Consider the following 24,002-nt stretch of genomic DNA (forward strand, 5'->3'; position numbering starts at 1 on the left):
CCACAAGTTAGAAAGACGCTGTAAATTTGTTTTGATTCGTACAGATAGTATACACACCGAGAGACATTTTTTCCCCTGAAGTTGGTTTTTCATTTACACAAATAATTTTGTGGCTGTGAGCTGTAGCCTCACGCTGCCCAGAACTCACTGTGATCCACAGATGTAGAATAAAAGTTCTATGTTTTAAGACAGAATTTTTGAGTAGCTCTCTCAACTTCCTCTCCACATACTGCAGGATTATATAGGACTTGTGCTGCACAGGAAAATTTCTAGCATTGTCCATATGTCATCCTGTATTATCTGCCTCTTAACTCTCCCCCTTTCAGCAGACAGAGGAAAAGGGTTGATGGCTCTACTTCTCTTTGCTCTCCTCTTCCACTCCATCCTACCATTTAACTTCCTTTACTTCCCTTTTTCTCCTTCCAGGCTTCATGGCAGAACACACTAACTCTTATTCTGCCATCTGGTCTACCTTTCCTTCTTCAAATTATCCTTGAGTCTGACTCACTTGTGCTATTCACTCAATATGTGAAGTTCTTATTACAAGAACAAATTTATACCAATATAATTTTGCAAAGGATAACTTCTGGTTGATCAGGAATTTCTGCAGAGAGTTTTGCTGTTTCTTAATTCTTTGTAATATCTGTGTCTCAAATAAGCTGCTGGGGGTCAGGAATGGCCCTATTTTGCAGAACAAAAACCTAGACAAAGTGTTTACTTAATTAGGCACAGTGTTCTCTAGGATCATGGCACTGATTAACCCGAGGTAGGCAGGACCATGCTGGGCTATATAGTTATCGAATAGACTGATTACATCCTTTCTGTTTTCTATTTATTGCATTAATGTGATCAGGTGTCTGATCCACTTGAGCCTTGGAGAGCTGGCCCTGCTGTCTGAGATGCTCATGGACGTCCCCCATGGATGCCCATGGGGCAGGCAGTGAGGATAGCTGCTGCCACTGGTCCTCTGCAATCTCCCTGGCCTCAGCCTCCCTCCAACCAGAAAAGGAGGTGGGTCACAGGGAGGCACTTACCCCAGGGAAGCACTTCTTGCCCGCAGAGAGGGTCTTTCAGCTTTGGATCCCTCGAAGGCACAAGGAATGCAACCATGTGCCCACGAGACAGATGAGTGGGTGAAGGCAAATTCTACTTTACCTTTGCAGCTCCTTCCATCCTCCTGAAGAATGTAGCCTTTCGGGCATGAACACTGGTAACTCCCTTCTGTGTTCTTGCAGATAAAATTGCAGGGTTTGGGGGCCTGGTTGCACTCATTCAGATCTATGATCAAAGAGATACAATGTGACCGCCCATCATCTAAAAAGATGCCTAAATGCTCAATACCCACAGCATCTAACAAAGAATCCTAGTTTTGAAGAAGGAAAAAGTAAATTCTGTGTAGTCTTTGATCACTGTCTTACATTTCCTTAAGAAAGTACACAGGCTTTCTAGATTTTTAGTTTGAGGGTTTTTTTTTGTTTTTTTTTTCCCACCATAATGTACAATTTCCACCTGGGAATAAACCTGAGCATCAGAAATAGAGCACTTACCTATGCAGGCAGTTCCGGTTATATCTGGAGTATAGCCAGTTTTACAAATGCAGTGATACGATCCTCTGTCATTGACGCATTCCCCATTCCGGCAAACGTCATGAATAACCTTGCACTCATCAATATCTATAATGTAATGAGTAGAAAGTAAAATGAGAAAGACATTATAAAGTGGACAACATTCATACATAGGGGTCACTTCACTGTAAATACTAAAACTGTGTGACTATATTATGGACCTAAGGAATTAAACCAAAGGGATGACAGCATAAGTTTCATATGTAATGGTAACTATATTGAAAGGGAAATGAATAACTTTATTAGACTCTAGGGGAAAACTTAATAATTGCTCTTCTAAATTTATATTGTTTTTCTCCATTGGGTCCGGAGAACAACCATCTCATCTAGACATATTTAGCTCCTTGCTCCATCTCATGCCATCAAGCTTGCCTCCTCCAGACATCTCGTAAATGAATCACAGCAGAAGATCCTTTTGATAAGAAAATCCCATTTTCTTCTAATAGTGTATGTCCAAAATAAGGAAAGTTTTCTTTCTATTCTTTTTGTTGTGTTTAAAGTTAATCCTGAAAAATAACAAACTGCATACTACTGGGGAAATGGGACCAAACTTCCCTCCTTTGGTTGAGGGAGGCATCAGTGGATGGCTGGGCTGAGTTTTTGCAGCCTGCTAGGGAAGAGAGACCCTTACTCACAGCTCCACCACAGGGAGAAAGATTTGGTCAATATGTACTGTTGGGCATTAAAGACACTGTCCCCCATATCTTGACCCATCTGTTTCCTTACTGCTTGGCGGGATGCCAATACCAAGTGAGTTCTTAGCCTTTGATTGCCAAGTAACCATTTTCTATCAACAGCTCTTACTTTTCCTGATTTTTTTTCAAGTTTACTCTGAAGTGCAATTTAGCATACCCGTGTTGGTCTCAAGAAATGAGTCTTTCCACCATCTCATTTTCATATCCTCCAAAGAATCATAAACTGCTTTTTGGTCATTCCATCTTATCTATTCCGTCTTTTACCACATCCAGTTCTGTTAGTCCACCGTTAGCCACATCTTTCTAACATGAACACAAATCCTCTTTAATCTCTTTCTTCTCCTCTCACTTCTGATTTCCTCCCAAGGAGCTCAAAAAGTCTTTCTCCTTTCTCTTTCATGAGACTAAAAACAATTGCAGTTACTGTTGATAAACACAGGCCTGAAATTTGTTATTCAGAGTTGCCTCAGACACCTCAACAGCTTCCTCATCCCTCGCAAGTTCAAGCAGCTTGCACTTTTCCAGAGGCAATTGTCTTAATTGCCAATACAATCGCCCCTCCATATCCAGCGCATTGGTTCCAGGACCCCCTCACTGATACCAAAATCCACGGACGCTCAAGTCCCTTGTATAAAATGGCATAGTATAGTTGGCACTGCAGGTTCAATCAATCAACCTCGAATCGATATCATCAATCCAGGGTTGGTTGGATCTACGGATGTGGAACCTACAGACATGGAAGGCTGACTGTGTATCAGCGTTGTTTATACTTCTTTCATGCAGTATATTTCAGCCAATTTTATGAGATAAAATACACATTGGTGGACTAGTTTAGGAATTTAGTGATCACTTATTCCAAAGTTTATCTAAAAAATTATATTCTGAGTGAGTAACCAGTAACTGACTGACTCACAACAAACTTTGGCTTGAAAAGTTGAGGACTCGTAATGCAGAGGCAGGGACTCAAGCACACACAATTTAATCAGACCAAGGACGCTTTGGCAACATGAAGTTGAATATCTAAAATACCATAATGAAGACTTTTTGTCAACCTATACTATGCAACTCAGCCTAGGCCCATATTATAGATTCTGTATTCTCATCTGTTCTTCATGAAACAAATTCCCTGAAAGTATTTTTGGACCATAAATGAAGTACCTGCTCTGTTGGTCAAAAATCAGAACAAAATAAAGTTACCTGCTCCATTGGTCATAAACCCTCGGCCATGGGGGCAGAGTTTTTTGAAAGCCACAGTGCCCTGGAAAGGGCAGATCTCACAGTGGGGACCCCAGCCTCTCCCTCCGTCGCAGCAGCATTCAGACTTGGTGACTGGGTTCCTGTTGCTTGAGCCGATCTGACACATGTTTTGGAGCACCTCTGTGAAGCAGTACCCTTCCCGGTTGTCTGGAAGGGACATGATATTGCAAAGAGAAAATTTGGGGGAATGTTAGGAGCATAACAAGGTATTCAGAATTTGGTCAGATATAAAACCCAAGAAGGATGTAACACTTTACCCTGGGTGAGAAGGAGCAAGAAGGGAAAGCTGGAAACGGCAGTAAGAGAGAAAGGATGACATCTGGGGAAAACAAGAAAGACGAGAAATTCAGTAAGTGGGCAGAAAGGCATTGGCCTCAACAAGGTTATCACTCTGTCTGCTCCCAGAAATATGGGGGAATAGTCATGCTATAGAGGGGGGCAGAGAAACACTTGGAAACGGATCCTGAGCATCAAGGGCTTAAAGAGGCAGCTGAGAAAGAAATTCCAAGCAAGTGATTCAATGATGATACAATTAGCAAAGGAAGAATTTAGCGGCAGGGTGGTGCTAAACCCAATGGACAATCACGGTCATTGAGTCATCTCCAAAATAGGAACATTTCTAACCCTTGCTCAAATTTCAACAGTTTCTATCATTTCAAATAAGAGATCTGGTTTCAAGTGTCCCAGTGGGGGGTTACAAAAGCATCCTGTCATCTGTACTCACCAAGGCACTCATCCTGGGTGGGGCTGGCTGTGAAGCCATCATTGCACTCGCAGGTATAGCTCCCCCTGGTGTTGAGGCAGCGCCCGTTCTCACAGATCCCAGGCTTGGTCTGACATTCATTCTCATCTGTGTGGTTTAATTGAAGGACCAAAAACAAGAGGAGTCATCTGTCTGCTTTGTACAAAGATGGATTCTTTTTCTTTTAAAAATTTAGTTTGTGAATAGGTAACCTACTCACATTGTTCCAAATTCAAAAGGTACAAAAGAATATTCAGCCAATGTGCCCCTCCCTCCCCTTTCCCCAGCCACCAAACTCCTCTCCTGGGAAGCAACCACTGCTACTGCCAGTTTCTAAAGTATCCTTCTAGAGATGAGTTATGCCCATACAAACAAATACAACCATTCATGCGTGTACCTCCACCCTTTTAAAAACATAATTGATAGCATTTTTATATACTTAAACAGATGATAGCATTTTAGGTACATTTACATTTTTCACTTAATAAAATTTAAAACTTTCCATATCTGTACATGTAGAGGATTCTCAAAGGATTATTTTAAATGAAGGGAAAAAAACCTTAAGATCAATCTGTTAAAGAAATATTACAATACTTCACTAGAATAATGTCTGTGATGGTCAGTTTTGACCTGAGGGAGTTTATCTATACTAATCTTCTGATTCAGTGTAGAGTATGCTTATTATAATACTTCAATAATATTAAGGAATCCTAATTCAGTCTCCCAGGTTTAAAAAAAAGCCTTAAAATAGCTGGAGAGTCTTATGATTGTTTAGAAAGATCGTAAAGTAATTTGCCTAGGCGCTTCCAACTGAGAATAGTTTCAAGCCCCTGAGGCAGAGATCTCCTTACGAGAGGCAGAGGCTTGGAAGGTGACATCCAGAACAGCGTTAAAACAGCTCAAAATTCCCAATGCCAAGGCCACCCTGATACCAATTACATCAGAATATCTGAGTGATTCCAGTGTGCACCTGAGGCTGAAAACCACTGATCCCAGAAGATCCAGTGTATGATCATAAATCCACATGCTTTTCCTGTGCTTTGAAAGTCTGCTCTTCAACTTCTGTTTAATTCTGTATCTTACAGAGTAAGAGGACAATGAGTTTCTTAAGCTTCTTGACCAACAACATACAATATACTTTCCTGATGTGATTGATTGATTGAATATTAAAAAGGAAAAGGATACATGTGGGAATTTTCTAGTATTTTTTTCTTATATTTACTGACTAAAGCAGAGGTCAGGAAACTTTTTCTGTAAGTAACAGTAATGTTATAGTATTACTATATAATATACAGTCAACAGTTTAGGCTTTGCAGGCCATTTGATCTCTTGTTGCAACTGCTCCACTATGCTCTGCTATTGTGGCATGAAGACAGCCATGGAAAATAATGAATGGTTACAGCTGGGTTCCAATATGAGTCTATTTACAAAGACAGCTGGCGGACTGCCAGGCTGAATTTGGCCCTAGGGCTGTGGTTTGCCAGTCCCTGGTCTACTATGGTTTTCAAGGCTGAAGCCACATTAGAATCACCTGGGGAGCTTTAAAAAAAAATACCAGTGCCTGGGCCTCAATCTAGACAAGACGAGTTTCTCTGGATGTAGATCCCCGTGGTCTAGTAATGCTCCCGGTTCACAGGGACCAGGCATCTGGACTCAATGTCAGGGGGATGGTAGAAAGTTAAGTCAATAGAGAGGTATTCCAACGTGGTGGAAAGAACTGACCCCAAAACAACAAAGGAGTATAAAAACGGTAAAGGAAGGGACTAGAGGAAATAACCTGGTCTTCTAATCCTGGCAGCAAAATGGGCCTAGAAAGCAGGCAGAGGCCAGCTCAGAGGAAGAGAAGGATGTTGCTGGGGGAATTCATAGATAATCGAGAGGCAAGGGGACCTCTACGGGAAGTCATGATATGAGGTAAGAGAGGCGAGAAGAACACAGTGTCCACAAGGACTCAGAGCCCACGTCTCTTCTGTCCTTTGTCAGTCACTTCCCACTCGTTCAAAGCTCCTTTGGTGGGGATGCCCTTACCTACGCAGCCTTCTCCATCGGGTCTTCGCTGATACCCGGGTCCACAGATGCAGATGTACGTGCCGATGAGGTTCTTGCATTCCATCTGTTTTTCAGCACAATCGTGTTTTCCCTCTTCACACTCATCCTCATCTGGAAAGAATGTACAACCACAAATTCATAAAAGGAGCTGCCTTAATTTCCTGCCTTTTAAACACAAAATGGTATTCAGTAACCAGTTTTCATTGACACTATTTCAGCATTAACCTACTTCCTTTTGCATTGTTGGGAGGTGGTCTCTTAAGATGGGAAGGAGTCTTCTAACCCCCTTTGAACTTAATGAAGACATTTCTCTCTGATAAATTCTTCAAAGGCAGGAAGTGTGATTTCCAATTCTTTTTGACGGATTGAACTAAAAAGGCCTTATAAAAGGCTTTCATAATATGATGATAATTATAACAACAGCATTATCATACTGATATAATAATAAACCAAAGCTTCCATTATACAGTACTTATAACAATATAATAGATTATATCTTAATGTCAGAATAATATATTAGAATCATTGTGAAATATAATAATGAAAGTTTTGGTTTTTATACTTTGAGGAAAAGACAAGCATCCACAAATATCTTCTTCTCTACTGGTTCTTCCCTCCATTTCCTTTTTTTCTGGAAGTGTGGCTCTTCTTCATTCATTACTTTCTGTCCTATGGCATTTCCCTCTCTTTATCTTTCCCCGTTATATTATCTGAGCTGAAAAATCTGGACTTTAGCCTGCACGTGACATGGAGCTCTCACTTAGGGAATTCTCCTACCTTTAAGAAAAAGTCTATTTAAGCCATTTGAGGAGAACAGATATCTGCTCATTTAAGACTTTGGGAGGAGCAAATCAGAGCTCTTCAAGGATCCCCAGGATTTACCCATCTTTGTATAACAGAGCTTAGTCCAGTACTTTGGAAATTGCAGGTGTTCACAGTAAGCATTGTTTAAAGTAGATTCCATGTGTTACCCCATTCTTGGACTATGATATTCCTTAGTGATGGGGATTATTTTTTAATATTCATATTCCTTCTTTTGTGTTCTCAGTTATCATACTGGGATATGATTATTTATATCTGTCTCAACCTCTTCATATTGAGCTTCTTGCATGTGGGGAAATGTCTTTTTTTTTCTTTATACCTTCACACCTTGCAGAATGGCTGGCATGTCACAGGCATGCAGTGCATGGTGAACTATAAAGGATCTGTAGTGCAGCCCTCGACTCAGCTTTAAGCTACAATTTAGGAGAAAAGGTAGCAATGACAACCCCCATACTATCCACGGACTACAGCAGTGTTCCCCGATTCCCAGCCTTCCTCTACTGATGGGAAGCTTTGGAGGGACGCCTCCCATCATAGACAAAGTTAGGGCTCCCTGGCTTAGATGACCTTGAACATGAGTGTCTCACCTCTGCACATTCTTCTGTCTTCTCTCAGAACATATCCAGTGGGACATTTGCATTCATAGGAGCCGTAAGTGTTCACACATCGGAAAGCACAGAGCAGAGGATTCTGGGCACACTCGTTTATATCTGTGGCGGAACGTAGTAAGAGAATAATGGATCATAGGCATCAACCGAAACAAGGAATATACTTTTAGCAAAAGTGGTAATGCTTTATTGTCATAAACATGGATAGGCCAAGCAGTCTTTGATGTTCAAAGAATTATAAAACTGAGTTGGTTATTTTATAATTGGTATAAGTAGGGTGATCATACATCTTGCCTCTTCCAGTACAAACTCAAGTTTATGCCTATTGTGCTGGTGTAACTATTAACTGTTATTTAGCTGGATGAGAAATTACAGGTCACCCTACATTTGGGAGCTTTTCTGAAACCCTGGCTTTGAAGTCTCAAGTTGACCAGTTGCCTCTCCCTAAAGTCACATGGAGTGGGGATCAGTTTTACCCCATTCAGCCAAAACAACTGCCAAGTCAACTGCTGTCAGAACAGAAGCAACCCATCCAATATCATTAACCACCTCCCCTTCCCCAAATAAGAGAGGCTCCTGTGAAGTAACAGTGATTCTTATGCCCAAGAAAATGGTGTTCTGAATAATTTCACACTGATGCCCAAGTTATAGCCTTAAATAGCTAGGAATAATAATGATGATAGATTAATAGATAGAAGTGATTTCTGTAGATTACATAGTTTGGAACCATCAGAATATGTTTTGGAAAAGCAGGGTTAAAACAGACCATCTTGATATCATGTTTCTCCCTAAGGCCAATGGTCCTGACTGAGAACATCAGTGAGACCCTAGATCTTGATTTAAAAATTCACCAACAACTTTGACTATGAGTATTGATGGGTCATATTTCTAATGAAGAGCTCACTTTAATACCCACTTTACTGTCTCCTCCCCTTCATTCTTTTATTAAACCGGTGGTTCTCAACTTGAGAGTGCATCAGAATTACCTGGAGGGCTGCTAGGCCCCACTCTGAGAGTTTCTGATTCAGGAGGTCTGGGACGAGGCCTGAAAATCTGCATTTCTAGCAAGTTCCCAGGTGATGCTGATGTGGCTGATCCAGGGACCACCCTTTGAGAACCACTATTCTAGACACTCCCTCCCTTTCCTTACATCCCTCTTTCTTTCCTTATATCCTACCAAGCATACTGACAGTTGCTTAGAGAGTATGGACAGCCTCTTTTGCTGTGATTGCTCCCAGACGGTTAAAGGATATTGGTGGTTATCTCAGTGTGTAGATGTTTCTGTGAGTAGAAAAGAAATCGAAAAAGAAAGGGCACACGGGATACAAAGAAAAAAGGTTGCGGGAGGGGGGGAATGGAAAATAAGAAAGAGGGTAGTAGACAAGGCAGGTGTTGTATCTACATATTAGTAGTAGAGGACTGCCCTGGTGGCGCAGTGGTTAAGAATCCGCCTGCCAATGCAGAGGACATGGGTTCGAGCCCTGGTCCGGGAAGATCCCACATGCCGTGGAGCAGCTAAGCCCATGCGCCACAACTACTGAGCCTGAGCTCTACAGCCCGTGAGCCACAACTACTGAGCCCGCGAGCCACAACTACTGAGCCCACGTGCCACAACTACTGAGCCCACGTGCCACAACTACTGAAGCCCGCACACTTAGAGCCCATGCTCGGCAACAAAGAGAAGCCACCGCAACCGCAATGAGAAGCCTGTGCGCCGCAACAAAGAGAGAGTCTGTGTGCAGCAACGAAGACCCAACACAGCCAAAAATAAATAAATAAATAAATAAATTTAATAAAATAAAAAATAAGTATTAGTAGTAGAGACACCAACAAGAACTCTGCATGAGATGCGGCATAACTTGTTCCATGAACCACTTACATCTTTTTCAGATACTCTCTGCAGAGAGGAGGCCACATAGAGAAGAAATGATAGCATGGCCCACCAAGCCCAGATTTTCCTTATTTTATATACCCTGAGTGGTATTTAATATTCAGAATTGTAATCAACCAACTACTGTCCCTATGATCAGAACATGTAACCAACTATTCTGTGTTTAAGAGGCTTACCTTCACAAGTCATCATTGGACCAGGCTCAAATCCCTCCTCACAGGTGCATTCAAAACCTCCAATCACGTTCTTGCAGGTTCCATTTCCGCAAGGATTGCCCACTGAACACTCATCAGTATCTGCAGGTGATCAGAAGTGTAGTCAAAACATGATGGATTGGGAGAAAAATGGACTTGGACTCAGAGAATACCTTTCTTTCTATCGGAATATTTTGATCTCTAACATCTTGTTTTATTCTCATTCTGTCCTTGAGAAAGGAGTGCACGTGTCTTATTACCACAGATTTATAGCTGTGAAATTTGACTTGCTAAGTGGCAGTGGCAGTAACAGTAATGGTACCTGGGCTTCTCAGCCCTTACAGTGCTCTTCACCATGAGTGTCCCCAGCCTCCTACATTATGAAGTACATCTACTGGGAATAGATACTCAAAGGGTTAAAACAAGGCTTCTCTCACAAGTCAAAAGTTTTCGCTTACTTAAAGCTAGAAATACATCTCCAGTTTGGCCTTACATTACATCATTCTCCAAGAAGTCTTAAACATGATGCATTTTTGCCAGATATAAAATAGAAGACTAAACATACGCAAAATAAGAGACCAGAGGTTAAGCAAAATTAATACACAAGATAAAGTCAAGATTCAAGTAGATTTTCTTGATTTTGTTGAAACCAGATGGTTTACATTAGGCAGAAGAAAGGCTAGAAAGAAATGTGTTTAGGGTATGATCTCTCTAAACAACTGTGGAGAGAGAACAAATCTTACCAAGGAAGTCTAGAAAATATGTATGTCTCCTAACCCATCCACCTAGAATACTGACTGTTCTTATTCTGACACAGCTCTTGGGGGAGAGTACCTTCCTTTGGGAAAGGAACATTTCAGAGAAATAACATTGCTATCTCAGCTGTCTAGAGCACAGAAGAGCGATGGGTTATTATCAAGGACTATGTCTCATGTTAGGTTCTGAAATCAGCAAGTGAGGGCAAGAGGGTATGGCAGAGAGACCCTGGGTGACGAGGCTTATTTCTCATATACATCGTAGCGCTAACTGAAGATACTGAATAGAAAACATTGACAACTTTGCTTTTGTTCTGCTATGAAATTGCATTTTGCTCTCAAGAATATTACATCTCTTTCAAGTTAATAAAAATCACAATATCATTGGTTTTTAGAGCTGTAAGGTAATTAGAAATATTTTAATCCATCTGCACCATATTACATTCTGAGGCTTAGAAAGGTGGTTAAAGCCTCATGCCCTTATACCCTGAGAAAACCATAATTCAAAAAGAGTCATGTACCAAAATGTTCATTGCAGCTCTATTTACAATAGCCAGGACATGGAAGCAACCTAAGTGTCCATCATCGGATGAATGGATAAAGAAAATGTGGCACATATATACAATGGAATATTACTCAGCCATAAAAAGAAACGAAATTGAGTTATTTGTAGTGAGGTGGATGGAGTTAGAGTCTGTCATACAGAGTGAAGTAAGTCAGAAAAAGAAAAACAAATACAGTATGCTAACACATATATACGGAATCTAAGAGGGAAAAAAAAAAAAAGTCATGAAGAACCTAGTGGTAAGATGGGAATAAAGACACAGACCTACTAGAGAATGGACTTGAGGATACGGGGAGGGGGAAGGGTAAGCTGTGACAAAGTGAGAGAGTGGCATGGACATATATATACACTACCAGATGTAAAATAGATAGCTAGTGGGAAGCAGCCGCATAGCACAGGGAGATCAGCTCTGTGCTTTGTGACCACCTAGAGGGGTGGGATGGGGAGGGTGGGAGGGAGGGAGACGCAAGAGGGAAGAGATATGGGAACATATGTATATGTATAACTGATTCACTTTGTTATAAAGCAGAAACTAACACACCATTGTAAAGCAATTATACTCCAATAAAGGTGTTAAAAAACAAACAAACAAACAAAAACCTCATGCCCTGATTCCCTATATGGAAAGAACATCTTCTAACGGACACAGACAAACCCTCAGCATTTATGCCATTATTAATTTAGGTTACACTGAATGGCTTTGGATTTCTTAGATAAAAGAGGTCAGAGATCAGCCGTAGGAACCATTCTTTGAAATTTTCATAAGGGGGTTAAAACAAGAGGAATGTACACTGGGTACACAGCCTTTCATAGTACTAACTGTAACAAAATTTGGGTAAATTCTGTGTTTTACATACTAAGAGAATAAGATGATGACCATTAACAATTTTTTACCTTTAAATTTCACAAAGGCTTTCATTATATACGCTGTCCTTTCTACTATCTCTTCAAATGTGTTCAGTGCCCTCCTCATCAGACTGTAAGGTCCATGCAAGGAAGGACCATGTTGGCTTGGTTCACTACGGTAGCCATAGAACCTAGCACAGTGCCTGGTACGTGGTGGGGACTCAGCTGGTATTGCTAGATGAATGATATGTGAACAAGTATATAAAACTTATTTCTGTCCCATCTTGGTACTTATTCTTCCTAGCGTGAATGCTGAATAGCTTAATTTCTGATTTGTAAAATCCCAATAACAGAAACCGCTTTATTACTCACCCACACATTCATTCCCTTCCAGAATGTAGCCAAAGGGACACTCGCAGCGATAGGAGCCATCGGTATTGATGCACTGCCCGTGTTTACAGACATCAGGTTCTTTGCACTCATCCATATCTTAAGCAAAGGAGGAAAACATAGTGAATAACGATGTATTTTTGGAAACACAAAGGTAAATTATCATTTCAGTGCCTAATCGATGAAACATCTAGTATTGCAATATTAACATGCAATACAATAATACAGTTGGTATCTAAGTGAAAAGACCAAAAAAAAAAAAAGAGCTTAATTTTCCAAGATAAATGTGGAGAAATAACAGCTAGAGAAAGGACAAGGAAGAGGCTGGTTGAAAATATTAAGAAATGCTGAGAATCCAGCACAAGCCACTCACCAACCGCTGAATCATCGGGTCCCACAATGATTCCACTTCCATAGGGGCAGATCTGGCGGAAGGCCTCTGTGATGGAGATGAACTCTTGTTAATAGGTGGGCCAAAGGCAATTAACTATAGGCTCCTCCCCAAGTACTGTGTGGAAGCTGCGCGTATTGGAACATGATGAACAAGCCAAGCCCAGAAACCAGAGAAAGATAACAAGGCTCCCAGAGCTGGTGTACCTACTACTTGGGCAGCTTTGAGTCGTAACGTAGTTCAGAAGAAAATAACTACCTAGCTCCTGAGATAAGATAATTTTAGTGAACATTTTAGTTGGACTTACAATTAAATTGCCTTACGTTTTGAAGGTCTACAGTCTTACAGCCTGTACCTTGAATGGCCAAAGAGAAATGCAGATAGTGGACATACCATCGGGTTCAGTGGGGCACAGCTCACAGGGATCTCCCCAGCCTTCTCCCTTCAAGGCACAGCAGCATTCTTGTTTGGAGTGATTTCTGGATTTGGGTGATGAACACTTTCCTCCTTCAAACTTCGCGTAACAGTAGCTCATTCGCAAATCTGCAGCACAAATTCAAGAGACCCCTCAGCTGCTTTCCTACTAAGTCATTATTGTATAATACTGAGTGAGAAACAATCCACCCTGTTAAATGTGATCTCTTCTCATTACTAAAGTCACACTTTTTAAGTGATTATAATAGTAATTGAGCTGAGATCTTTAGAGTGGTAAGTAACTTCTGTAGTGAGAGCTGATGAACAAATCTATGTGGCTCTTACCTTATTATTTCTCATTTTATCCAATGTTCCAAAATAACATGATGTGAATAATAAAAACCAACACTGCCACATTTCAATGCTGACGTCATCAGTGACTTCAGGGTGGAGACATTCAGAGATGGTATAACATTTAGCAAGCACAAGTTAAGGCAGACCTCCCAGTTCTAGTACTCACTGTGATATCACACTATGCTGTTTATTCTGTGTCCCCTAAGCCCTGGAGCCAAAATAAAACCCCAGATTCCAGGCACAGAGCAAATAAAGATGTGGCAATTTTGTGGACTGGCAAAAATACAACTCAATGGTATTTCACTGAAGCAGCTACTCACGCAGCTTCTGTCTACAAAACATATGTGAGGTTTTCTGCAGATTTTACACACGTGTGTGTACACACTTGAACACACACAGAAGCTTATTTAGCTCCACAGAGAGAGGGAAGGTAAAGAGGAGGACAGGGAGATGGGTGGATGTGAAGGAGAATAATTGTTCTTCCAAAGAATATATTTCTTTAACATCAGTTATTTCTTGGTAACTCCAACATGGAACATGGGGCTGGGATCTAGTTCCTACAACAGTCTCCAAAATTGCTTGACAGTTTTGGTAACTGACTTTTCCATTTCTTATAGAGCAAATTGGGTGACTCTAAAAAGTGAGCTCATCCAAGAGCCTGGAGTATGTTTTCCCTCAAATTTGACCTCCAAAGCTTTGCAAACTCCTCTGAGTTACACAGAGGCTAAAATCTGCAGGTTTTAAGGAAATGCTTTCATATCCATTTCGCACAATCCCCCTTTCTTTATGTATGACCAGGTCTGCTCTCTCCTGTCACTGTTTTCAATTCCAGGTAGCATATTATTATAGCCATCTTTGATTTCAGTTAAGACAATTTCACCATCTTTTATTTCACGGAAAAGGAGACAAGGCAAGAATAACTGAGTTGCCAAAGATCATAGCAGAAAACTTTTTATGAATTAAAGGAAAAATATCAATCAATCAATCAGTCAACCACATTTACCAGGCTCCAATAAGTCAAATTCCGTTGACCTCTCCAATGAACTTGTTGAACTCTTCATGGCTACCAACTCTTTTAGATAAACTATCTCTCTAGTTTCTACTCCATTTTCATATCCATTATGGCTGGGACCTGAAAGGCACCTTTCAGCAAACTATTCTCCTGAAGGTGAAGAGCAATAAAAGCCTATCCTTGTCCCGCAGTATCTCTGCTATTTAAGTGGTTGCTTTGCTGAGAAGTGTCAAGATTTAACAAATTGTAGTTTCTTGAAGGACACCTTTTGATGTGCTTTGTTCTTCAGGTTCATCGTCACATACAGTGTTTTGTGTTTATTGGTCCAGTTTTTATTATTTATGCCTACAACTGTCTTAAGATATAATTTAATGACTACTCACAAAAATGTCTCAGCAATTATATCAAAACTCAATTCTCTCCTTTGTCTTTCAGCTTGTAATGTTTCTTTTAAACCTAGATACATGCATGTGCTAGTATTGGTCTGTTAATTTTCTCACTCTCTTCTCCTTTCATTACTGACCCTATTCCATACCCCAGCCCAGCTCCCCAACACCGCTCTATCACCTCACCCCGGGAAAAAAAAATCTAGGTATGAAGTTTAGAGTGAGCCTAAGTGACAAATTCCCTTCACTGAACTTTGTAAGTGGGAGTGGCTCATTTACATCTGTGGCCTTTAGGTGCCAGGGTCTGTTCACCTGAGTCCTGTATCACATTTGTTCCTTCAAAAACATTATCTGTGGTTCTGTGGAATTTTCTCATTTTATGGTCAACAGAAGCCTGACTCCTAATTTGTCATCTTACAGTAAAAACCCAGCTCTTAATGCCCTGGCTCTAGCAAAATCTGTGCTCTTTGGGAGATTTACATTTGCTTGTGATGATCCTCTAGAATTGGTTTTGTTTTTTAATTAAAGGTGCCTTGCATCAGGAAAGAGAGTTTTGCATGCCCACATCCTTTAACGAGGGCTTGCTAGGATGCCTGTGTACCGGTCTATCTGCAAAGAGCCTTAATGACCTTTGAAATTTCATCAGAGCTACAAAAGTCACTTTCCCTGCTTGCATTCCTCAATTCTGGCTCTGCCTCTTGGAGCTGAGCATGTGGCAGGGCTGCTCACAGCTGGGCTGATTCTTCCTGCAGCGTTAGCTTGCTCTGTGACAGGCCAGTGCAAATTGAATTAATAGCCTATGAATTTCCTCTGGCCTGCCACATCGGCAGATTCACACCTGGTTTCTCACTGCTTTCTTTCCAAACTCGGCCAAGCCAAAGGCACACAAAAACAAGGGAGTAGGAGTTAGAATTTATCTGGCTGGTCTGTACCATACAGACAGAATATTTGCCTGAATCAAGCACCATCCCACCCATAACCCAGAAATCCACATGGGCCTCTGATAGCTACCTACAGGATCAAACCAACAGAGAATTCTCAACTCTCCCCCTTCACACCCCTAAATGTTAGGTGACCAAATGACCCGTTGAAAAGTACAAAGTTAATCAATTTGAACAACAATAGCAAGAGCCTATGAAGGACTCAGAAATGAACAAAGCTTTTTCACGTATTCAGTAAGACTGGTTGGGCGGGTATTCTTATTGTCGTTTAAAAATAAGAAATATGAAAATTGAGCTTCCAAAAGATTAAATGACTTGCCCTAGGCTATAAATGGCAAGGCTGAGACCCCTAAGCCCAATATTTGGAATCTTAAATGATATTCATTGCCTCTTACTTGGTAATATGGAAGCAAAAGACAAAACAAAACAACCAAGGAAAAAAAACTGAACAAAAAAATATAACAACAACAAAAAAACCACCGGAAGGGGGTGGGACGGGGGTGGGGGGGGAGGATATGTCTGTCTGCGTGTGTTTTTTTTGTCCTGAATTCACTAAACTAGTCTGTATAAGTAGACAGACACACACAATTGATTGTTTAGTAGAATCTGAGTAGTTTGCTGAGACATAATAAACTGTGTTATGCTTAAGTTCAGGCTCCCCTTTTGATTTTTTTTTTTTAAGTTCACAAGTATCATTCCTGAAAACAGACTGTGGGCCAGCAAGAATCCTGGTCGGTTCACATTTATTTCTCTGTTTTCTTAGAAAACTTGTGATGTAAGAGATAGGCATTATATCATGGGAGCACATGAGTTAATCTGCACTTTTCTGTCTGAAAGTCTAGGTTTTGGCCCATATTTACAGAGGTTACCTCTTCAGAGGCAGAGAACTTGTAACTGAACTTCCCCCAGGCTTTGCCATGTTCAGTGGCTCATGGCTGGTCCCCTGCTGACTGACCTATCAGCATCTGTGTTCCCAGGGGGAGAGACAGGTTTAAAGTGCCAGGACAGTTGTTGTACAAGCAACCATAATTTGATGGATGAGTTTTTAACCTTAAAAGTAAAAATGAACTTTCTGACATATGGTAATCATTAGACGTCTGGATGAATGAAAACACTCCATCTTCTCTTTCACAAAGAATCAAAACTTCGCCATGTTTAAAAAATAAAACCACAACAAATAAACACAGAGTAATGAAAGTCTAAAGTCAAAAGTCAAAAGCACTTACCTTGGCACCTTCTTCCAGTGGAGGACAAGGAGAACCCATCTGGACACAGACATTTGAAGCTGCCTTCAGTGTTGCTGCATGTGCCCAAGGCACAAATTTCTGGTTCTTCAACACATTCGTCAATGTCTAAAAGAAGTACATGCGTCAAACAAAGTCAAAACATGATGGAGACACCATCGGATACTAAATGCACAATGTAAAAGTACAAAGTGTAACTGAGTTTCAAAGCTCTTCTAACAATGAAGATTTTTCCTGTATCATGATGCTGTGAGTGGACTTCTAGGCTGTGATGACTTTATTTCTTATTTCTTTTTTTTTTTAAGATTTTTTTGATGTGGACCATTTTTTTAAAGTCTTCACTGAATTTGTTTCAATACTGCTTCTGTTTTACATTTCGGTTGTTTGGCCACGAGGATGTTGGGATCTTAGCTCCCTGACCAGGGATCGAACCTGCACCCCCTGCATCGGAAGGTGAAGTCTTAACCACTGGACCGCCAGGGAAGTCCCTGTGATGACTTTTAAAAAACTAGTTTTGATGGTTCTTATTGTAAAAATGGACTCTGCAAGTGCCTTCTTAGGGATGCAGTGAGAAACATCTTTTACCCAGACTGAATTTCTTGGATAATTAGAAAAGTTGGAGTAATTTCATACCACCCTAAACTAGGAAAGAAGCAAGAAACTCTGGAGTCTGACTTCACCACTACACAGTAAGCAGACGCTCTGAAATTTTAATTGTGCTGCCAATGAGTTACCCCGTGAGAGATGTAGGCCTTTGAACCAAATTTGTTCCCCTCCACCCATCTATCCACAGTGCCTTTCCCCAATATCCCATGCTACAATATCCTAAAACTATGACTTCTACCAGGACACTAGTACTCATGAAAATAATCCTATGCAATACAAACTAAAGATATCACAAGAGATGAGGCTCCCGTCTCTCATTTGCAGTTTAATTTGTCTGAAGACACAAAAATATCTTCTGTGTATAGACTATAGTTTTTCTTTTATCATATAGATAATAGGAATTTGACACACATAATTGTGGCATGTCTCCTTTAGCATGTTAATATACCTTATCTACTGTAAAGGAGTAATTAAGGATGGTTTGCAGGGAAGTTTCAATGGCTCGAGTATGTTCTAGTTTGCCTGGGAGAGTCCTAGTTTATGCCTGTTGACCTGGACTCATTACTAATAGTGCCCTCCTCAAAATTGTCTTGGTTTGGTCAGTGAACTACATGATGACCCTACTTGTGGAAAAAGTATGACCACTCTTTCCAAGAGACGTACCCATCTTTTTCCCCGACTTTCAGCAGGAATTTGTAGTGAAAAAGAGGTAAGTCTTGATTCTGAGCCATGCTATTTTTATGGAAGTTTTTTTTTTTTCAACGAAACAGATACCCCTTGTATCTTGCGACTCTTTATTTTCAGGTTTGTGCAATGAGTTCTACCCACACCAAAATGTATTCGCATTACACAGCTTTATTCCCACGAGGTCCAACTAAAGGGAAGTTAGGATATTAACTTTGTTATCTTGACTTAATTTTGTAAATACCACACAATAGATTTTCTAGAAATGTGCAGTGCAAAGTATCTTCCTGTACAATGCAAAACTAGCTGCTTCATCATTTCATGTTCTCATGTTGCATTTATAGTTGCATCATGTTTCCTGTGGCTTATTATCTGAACTGCTGCTGATGATTGAACTGCTCCATTCCTACACTCCCTCCACCCCGGCATCCAACCTTTGCTTAAAAGTCAACTTTTGTAAAAATGCTCAGATGTCTCCTTTTTGTTTTTGTTGTTGTTACGGTAGAAATCAAACTGTAGGTGCCAACTTCATAAGGGTAGGGACAAAGATTTAGAATGAACACATTCATGAACTATTCTGGAAGTCATTTTTCTTTCTATACATTTTCATTCTGTTCATTTTAGGGTAATTTTGCATTAATCATGGAGTGAATAAAGCTGATCTCTAATAGAAGTAAAATAACACAATAATTTGTATTTAGGTCTAATTTTGATAAAAGTGTTTTCATTTAGAATATTATCTCTTGACTGAGAGTTAAATTAGATACATAATAAACATTTGTCATTGATGATATTAAAAGTGGACAATTCCTACTCATTATGGATTAGATGCAGACTTGTTTAAAGGTGGGAGCATGGACTAGGTGACTTCTTAAAAGTCCTTTCCACCCTATTCATTAATGAAGTTCTGGCAATTAATGTCCTTCATTTAATGCAATGATATACGTATTGAGGAATGCAGTACTATAAAATTTGGTGAGAATTTATTTGTAGTTACACATTTCTACCATTCTACAAGTCAAAATAACATAGACAAATTATATAGCCACATTCATCCAACCTTGAATGTGGTCACTTAAAGATTTTAACTGGAATCAGGAAGCTATGTTTAGTTGCAACCCATTGGCACTTAAAAACATGTAATCCAGAACTTTTTACCAGCTGCATAAAAGTATATTGGAAAAGTGTCAGGGTCATGTGACCACCCACATACACAGAGCAAAATAGCTTCATCAGAGATTAGCATTAGAATTGATGTTCCTGTCTCACTATCTAATTTTGAGCCCATAAGTCATACCCTACCCTTGGATTTGTTTCTGATAAAGTATTCCAAAATGAAGACACCATCACACCATCTCAAAAATTTGATAATGTCAATGCAGTGACCAATACTGCTAATTTGCAAATATTGATAGCCCTCCTACCTTCACACTTGTCATTCTGGAGACTGTATCCAGGTGGACAAATACATCTGTAGGACCCATCCAAGTTCTGACAGGTGCCTGGTGCACATTTTCCAGGTTCTAGGAGACATTCGTTGATATCTGCAAAGAAAAGGGAAAAAGAAGAAAGAGGTTCCCACTAGCATGATTTCCATCAAGCAACTAAAACTGAAAGAAACTGGAATAAAATCTAAGAAATACGTAAATCTAAAGTCCACAAACTCTACCATGGAGAAAAACTAACAGCTCAATAAAAATCAGCTTTATTAGCTTTCAGAAGTGTGCAATGTATCTAACAACCATATTTTATTTGATCTACTTTCCAGGAAAGCATAGCACGTGAAAAGACAATGGGTATGAAGATCTTTGAGGACACCCAAAGGATTGTATAAGAGCTTACCACAAAGCTATGTTGAAGAAAAAGAATAAAAGAAAGGGAATTACAGTTGTTTATAGAACAATTTAACTGTCTGTTACATTGAACGCTGTAACTGTTTCTGTAATTACAAACACTTAATATTAAAAGATAAAGGGGAAGAGTGGTATATATACCATACACACATACAGGCAGGATTAGTGTACTTCTACTCTGATCTTTTTCCTCCAGGCTTCTGAAGGAAGGATTGTGATAGAGACTGCGTGATTCCTGGAGTGGTCTCTGGGATGACCTTTGGAGGGTCTTTCTGAAGCAGCACTCACCCACACAGGTTCTCCCATCTGGAGCCACCTCATAGCCTTCATTGCACTGACACTGGAAGGACCCCACTGTATTGATGCATTGGCCATTTCTGCAAAGGTTCCCATTTCCAGTTGCACATTCATCAACATCTGCCAAAAAAATATCCTTTGATGTGTTCCAAAGAAAATGTCATAATCCCATCAATGATCAAAACTTTTAAAGGGAAAAATACTTATACTGAATTTCAGTGGCCTTTGCTGGCTCAGGCAGACTTAAGAAATTCCAATATGATCTAGTTTATAACAATAGACCTGGCTTTACTCACCTATCGGAACCTAACAAGATGACATAATTCTACTAATTAGAGATTGATCATTTATATTAGGATTTTATATGAGTTTCACCTTGATCATCCTTTAGGTTTCATTTTTAAAGGTTAAAACTGAATTACTAATACACAATGCAGCTGAGGGTACTATTAAGTATTCTTGTAATCAGAAGTATATAAAAGTAGCCTCTAGCGCAATACAAAATTTGGTTCCTTACCCTTGCTTGTGAATAATATAGCATATTTTATAAGAAGAATTTTAACTTCTTTGAAGGGAGGCTATAGTGAAACATCTAGACAAGTAGGTCCACACTGCTCCTGAACTATGGAATTTCTATACAAAGGATAGCTTTTGTATGTTTTAAAACATATTCGATTTATTTTGAAATGTATTTAATTCGCAGCATAGTAGACATAAAAATTATAGCTGCTAATGAGTATATTAATAAAAGTAATAGATGTAGTAACTATACTTGACAATTAGCACATTGTATTTAACAACTCTTTTAACCTCTTGTCACGCATAAGATGGCATATATTAAAAAAGATTGCCAGCACGCTGGAGATGATGCTAATTACAAAGAACACACACAAAACTGCCTTCCTTTGGTGGTTGAGTGTTTTGCACACGCACCTATGCAGTCATTGTTGTGGGAAAGGATGAAACCGTGATTGCAGCGGCAGTTGAAGGAACCAATCGTGTTTCGGCAAGTTCCATTCCCACAGGCATCTCTTTCACACTCATTTATGTCTAGCAGGAACAAAGGACATAGAAAAACATGATTATTAACAGAAGAAGAGGGTGTATGGTTACCTGCGGTTAAAAGGCATTTTAGAGTTCACAAAATGTCATACGTAGGCTGAGAACTTCTAGATTCGATGTTGGTATTAGTTCCAGCAGCGGCAGCTCCCTGTGAGGAACCAGCAAAAGGCAAGGTTCTAAGCCTTGGGAGAAAATCCTTTCCTTGGTTGCCATGTGAAAGGAGGCAAGCTAAGGACATGAGAACTGGACAAGAACTATTTCATTCTATTTACTTCTAGAGTTCTCCACCCTTGCCACTTTTCTCAAATCCTTTCACTTGGAAATGGAAAATTCTGTGCACGTCTGGGTCTTGATTTCACTGCCACCTTTGGCAAACTTCAGCCTTTAAGATTCTCACTCCAGTTTACCAAAAAGCAGTGAGTCACCTGATATTACCCCAAAATCAGCAACAAAATAAATTAGCTTTCTAACTCACCTGGAATTTTAGACATGTTTCTTTTTCCCAGTCCACCCCTAAAAACCCACGACCACTCCCATGAAATGGTGACTTATCTCCCTTCTAAACTATCCCAATGTGATGGCCCCTAATATGGCTCCTCTCTTGCGGTATATTTTGTCTTTTTATTGGTCTATGACTTTTCACTTTGACTATCTGTGAAGCTATTTTGGCATCTTACGTGTCTTTGCATCTTGTGACAGCGGCTATCATCTTTTCTCATGAAGAGTAGGTGTACATTATATTAAGGAGGAAATAAGAAATTAAAATGAAAAAAGTTGATATTGCTGGTTTGTTATATCAACAGGCAGAATGAGGAGGGCAAGGACAAAGAGATGGGGAAGGAGTGGAAGGTAACACCTCAGATTAGCAAAATGTAGTGTTTAGAGTTAGGATTTCCTTTCCTTTCAAATTTTGGACATAAAGATAAGTTATCTGTGATCTTAAATCAAGAAGCTACTGCTGAGCCCAAAGTGACTCCAACATGTGTGTCTGTGGTTGAAGACTGCATCCAGATGAGTCACCCTGCCAGCAGTCAAAAACTTCTGCCTTGATTCATTTTTAGCCAAGCAAGTGAAGTTCTTTAGTTGGGCAGGTTCTTTGGTAGAGGGTTCTAGATAATTCAGATGGAAGAGGGAGAATGAAAGTTGGGCAGGGCTTCATTTGATATGTAGGGATTATCTCTCCAGTGATGAGCAGGGCCTATTATAATCTTCAACTTAAAACTTATCTGCTCTGAAGATGACCAAACTTTATGAGAATGTTCCCTAATGGATAAAGCCAATTACAGCCAAAGGCAAGCACTTGAAACATTACTCTATTGATTGTTCTTTTTCCAGCTGTGAAATTGATTCATGTTCATGAAGTCCCCAGAAGACTTAATGGATGTTGCTTTAAAGTAGAAACAGAAAGGAGGGAAAGAGAGAAATTGACTGATTACATATTTGAAGTATATTCTAAATCAACATTCTGATTCAGTACTAAGACCAAGGAAGAGGTTTAAACTCTTGAGCTCTTTTCCCCTAGGAAAATGATCTGTAAATTTGTCTTTAAGGACACAGAAATATTATAAAAGAATAATAGGCTTTTAACATTAATAAATAGTAATTTTTTGTCTTAATATCTTTCTCAATTTATCTCTTAGTCAAAAATTTTTCTGAACTGACAGCCAAATGATTATCAAGAAAGAGGTTTATGATGTTCAGATTACTAAAGATTAAATACCAAAGGATGTTAATGCTACACACCTGCTTCTGTTTTTATTTTATAAATAAAAAAACAACTACTGAAAGGTTTAGTGTTAACTTTGAATATATTCAGATACAAATGAGTTTTTCAATAGGCTATGAAGAAAAAATGAAATGATAGTCACATACTCACCCAAACACATGGTTTGATCAGCATTTGTTTTAAAACCAGTGTGGCAAAGACAATAAAAGCTTCCAACTGTGTCAATACACTGTCCGTGGCTGCATATATTGGGGATTTCTTGACATTCATTGCGATCTGTAGATAAAAATTAAGTGAAAACTTAGAAGACAAAATCAAATCAAATAACTTACTTCTAGGTATTGCTCTCAGGATTAATCCTAGCTCTAAACTAAGCCAGTAAAACAGATGCCGACATATTTATTTTTGACTCAAAATTGGTTAAAACTTACTCTCATTTACTGGGTACATTCAGACCATATTAACAATACACAAGCAATGAAAAAACAGGGGCGGTATCCAAAAAGATCTTCTAAAAGATGAGAAAACTTAGAAGTAGAATGGGGAAGAAAAATCCAAACGGGTAGGTAATCCATTTGATGATCTGCCTAAGC

At 39.6% G+C, this 24,002-nt stretch overlaps 1 protein-coding gene across 1 annotated transcript in view; it reads right to left on the reverse strand.

Moving 5' to 3' along the window:
* FBN1 (fibrillin 1) overlaps positions 1-24,002 on the reverse strand; it is a 252,869-nt gene that overhangs the window by 26,830 nt on the left and 202,037 nt on the right. The window contains exons 46-60 of the mRNA XM_068551179.1: positions 23,560-23,685; positions 21,555-21,671; positions 20,613-20,741; positions 19,896-20,015; positions 17,164-17,289; positions 13,224-13,373; positions 12,813-12,878; positions 12,422-12,538; positions 9,866-9,985; positions 7,778-7,900; positions 6,348-6,479; positions 4,302-4,427; positions 3,518-3,724; positions 1,548-1,673; positions 1,156-1,278 (exon numbers count right to left, since the gene is read on the reverse strand). Coding sequence (XP_068407280.1) covers positions 1,156-1,278; positions 1,548-1,673; positions 3,518-3,724; positions 4,302-4,427; positions 6,348-6,479; positions 7,778-7,900; positions 9,866-9,985; positions 12,422-12,538; positions 12,813-12,878; positions 13,224-13,373; positions 17,164-17,289; positions 19,896-20,015; positions 20,613-20,741; positions 21,555-21,671; positions 23,560-23,685 — 1,908 coding nt within the window. The remainder of the gene's footprint in view (positions 1-1,155; positions 1,279-1,547; positions 1,674-3,517; positions 3,725-4,301; positions 4,428-6,347; positions 6,480-7,777; positions 7,901-9,865; positions 9,986-12,421; positions 12,539-12,812; positions 12,879-13,223; positions 13,374-17,163; positions 17,290-19,895; positions 20,016-20,612; positions 20,742-21,554; positions 21,672-23,559; positions 23,686-24,002) is intronic.

Source organism: Eschrichtius robustus, chromosome 1 (assembly GCF_028021215.1).
Source record: "Eschrichtius robustus isolate mEscRob2 chromosome 1, mEscRob2.pri, whole genome shotgun sequence".
Lineage (NCBI taxonomy): Eukaryota > Metazoa > Chordata > Mammalia > Artiodactyla > Eschrichtiidae > Eschrichtius > Eschrichtius robustus.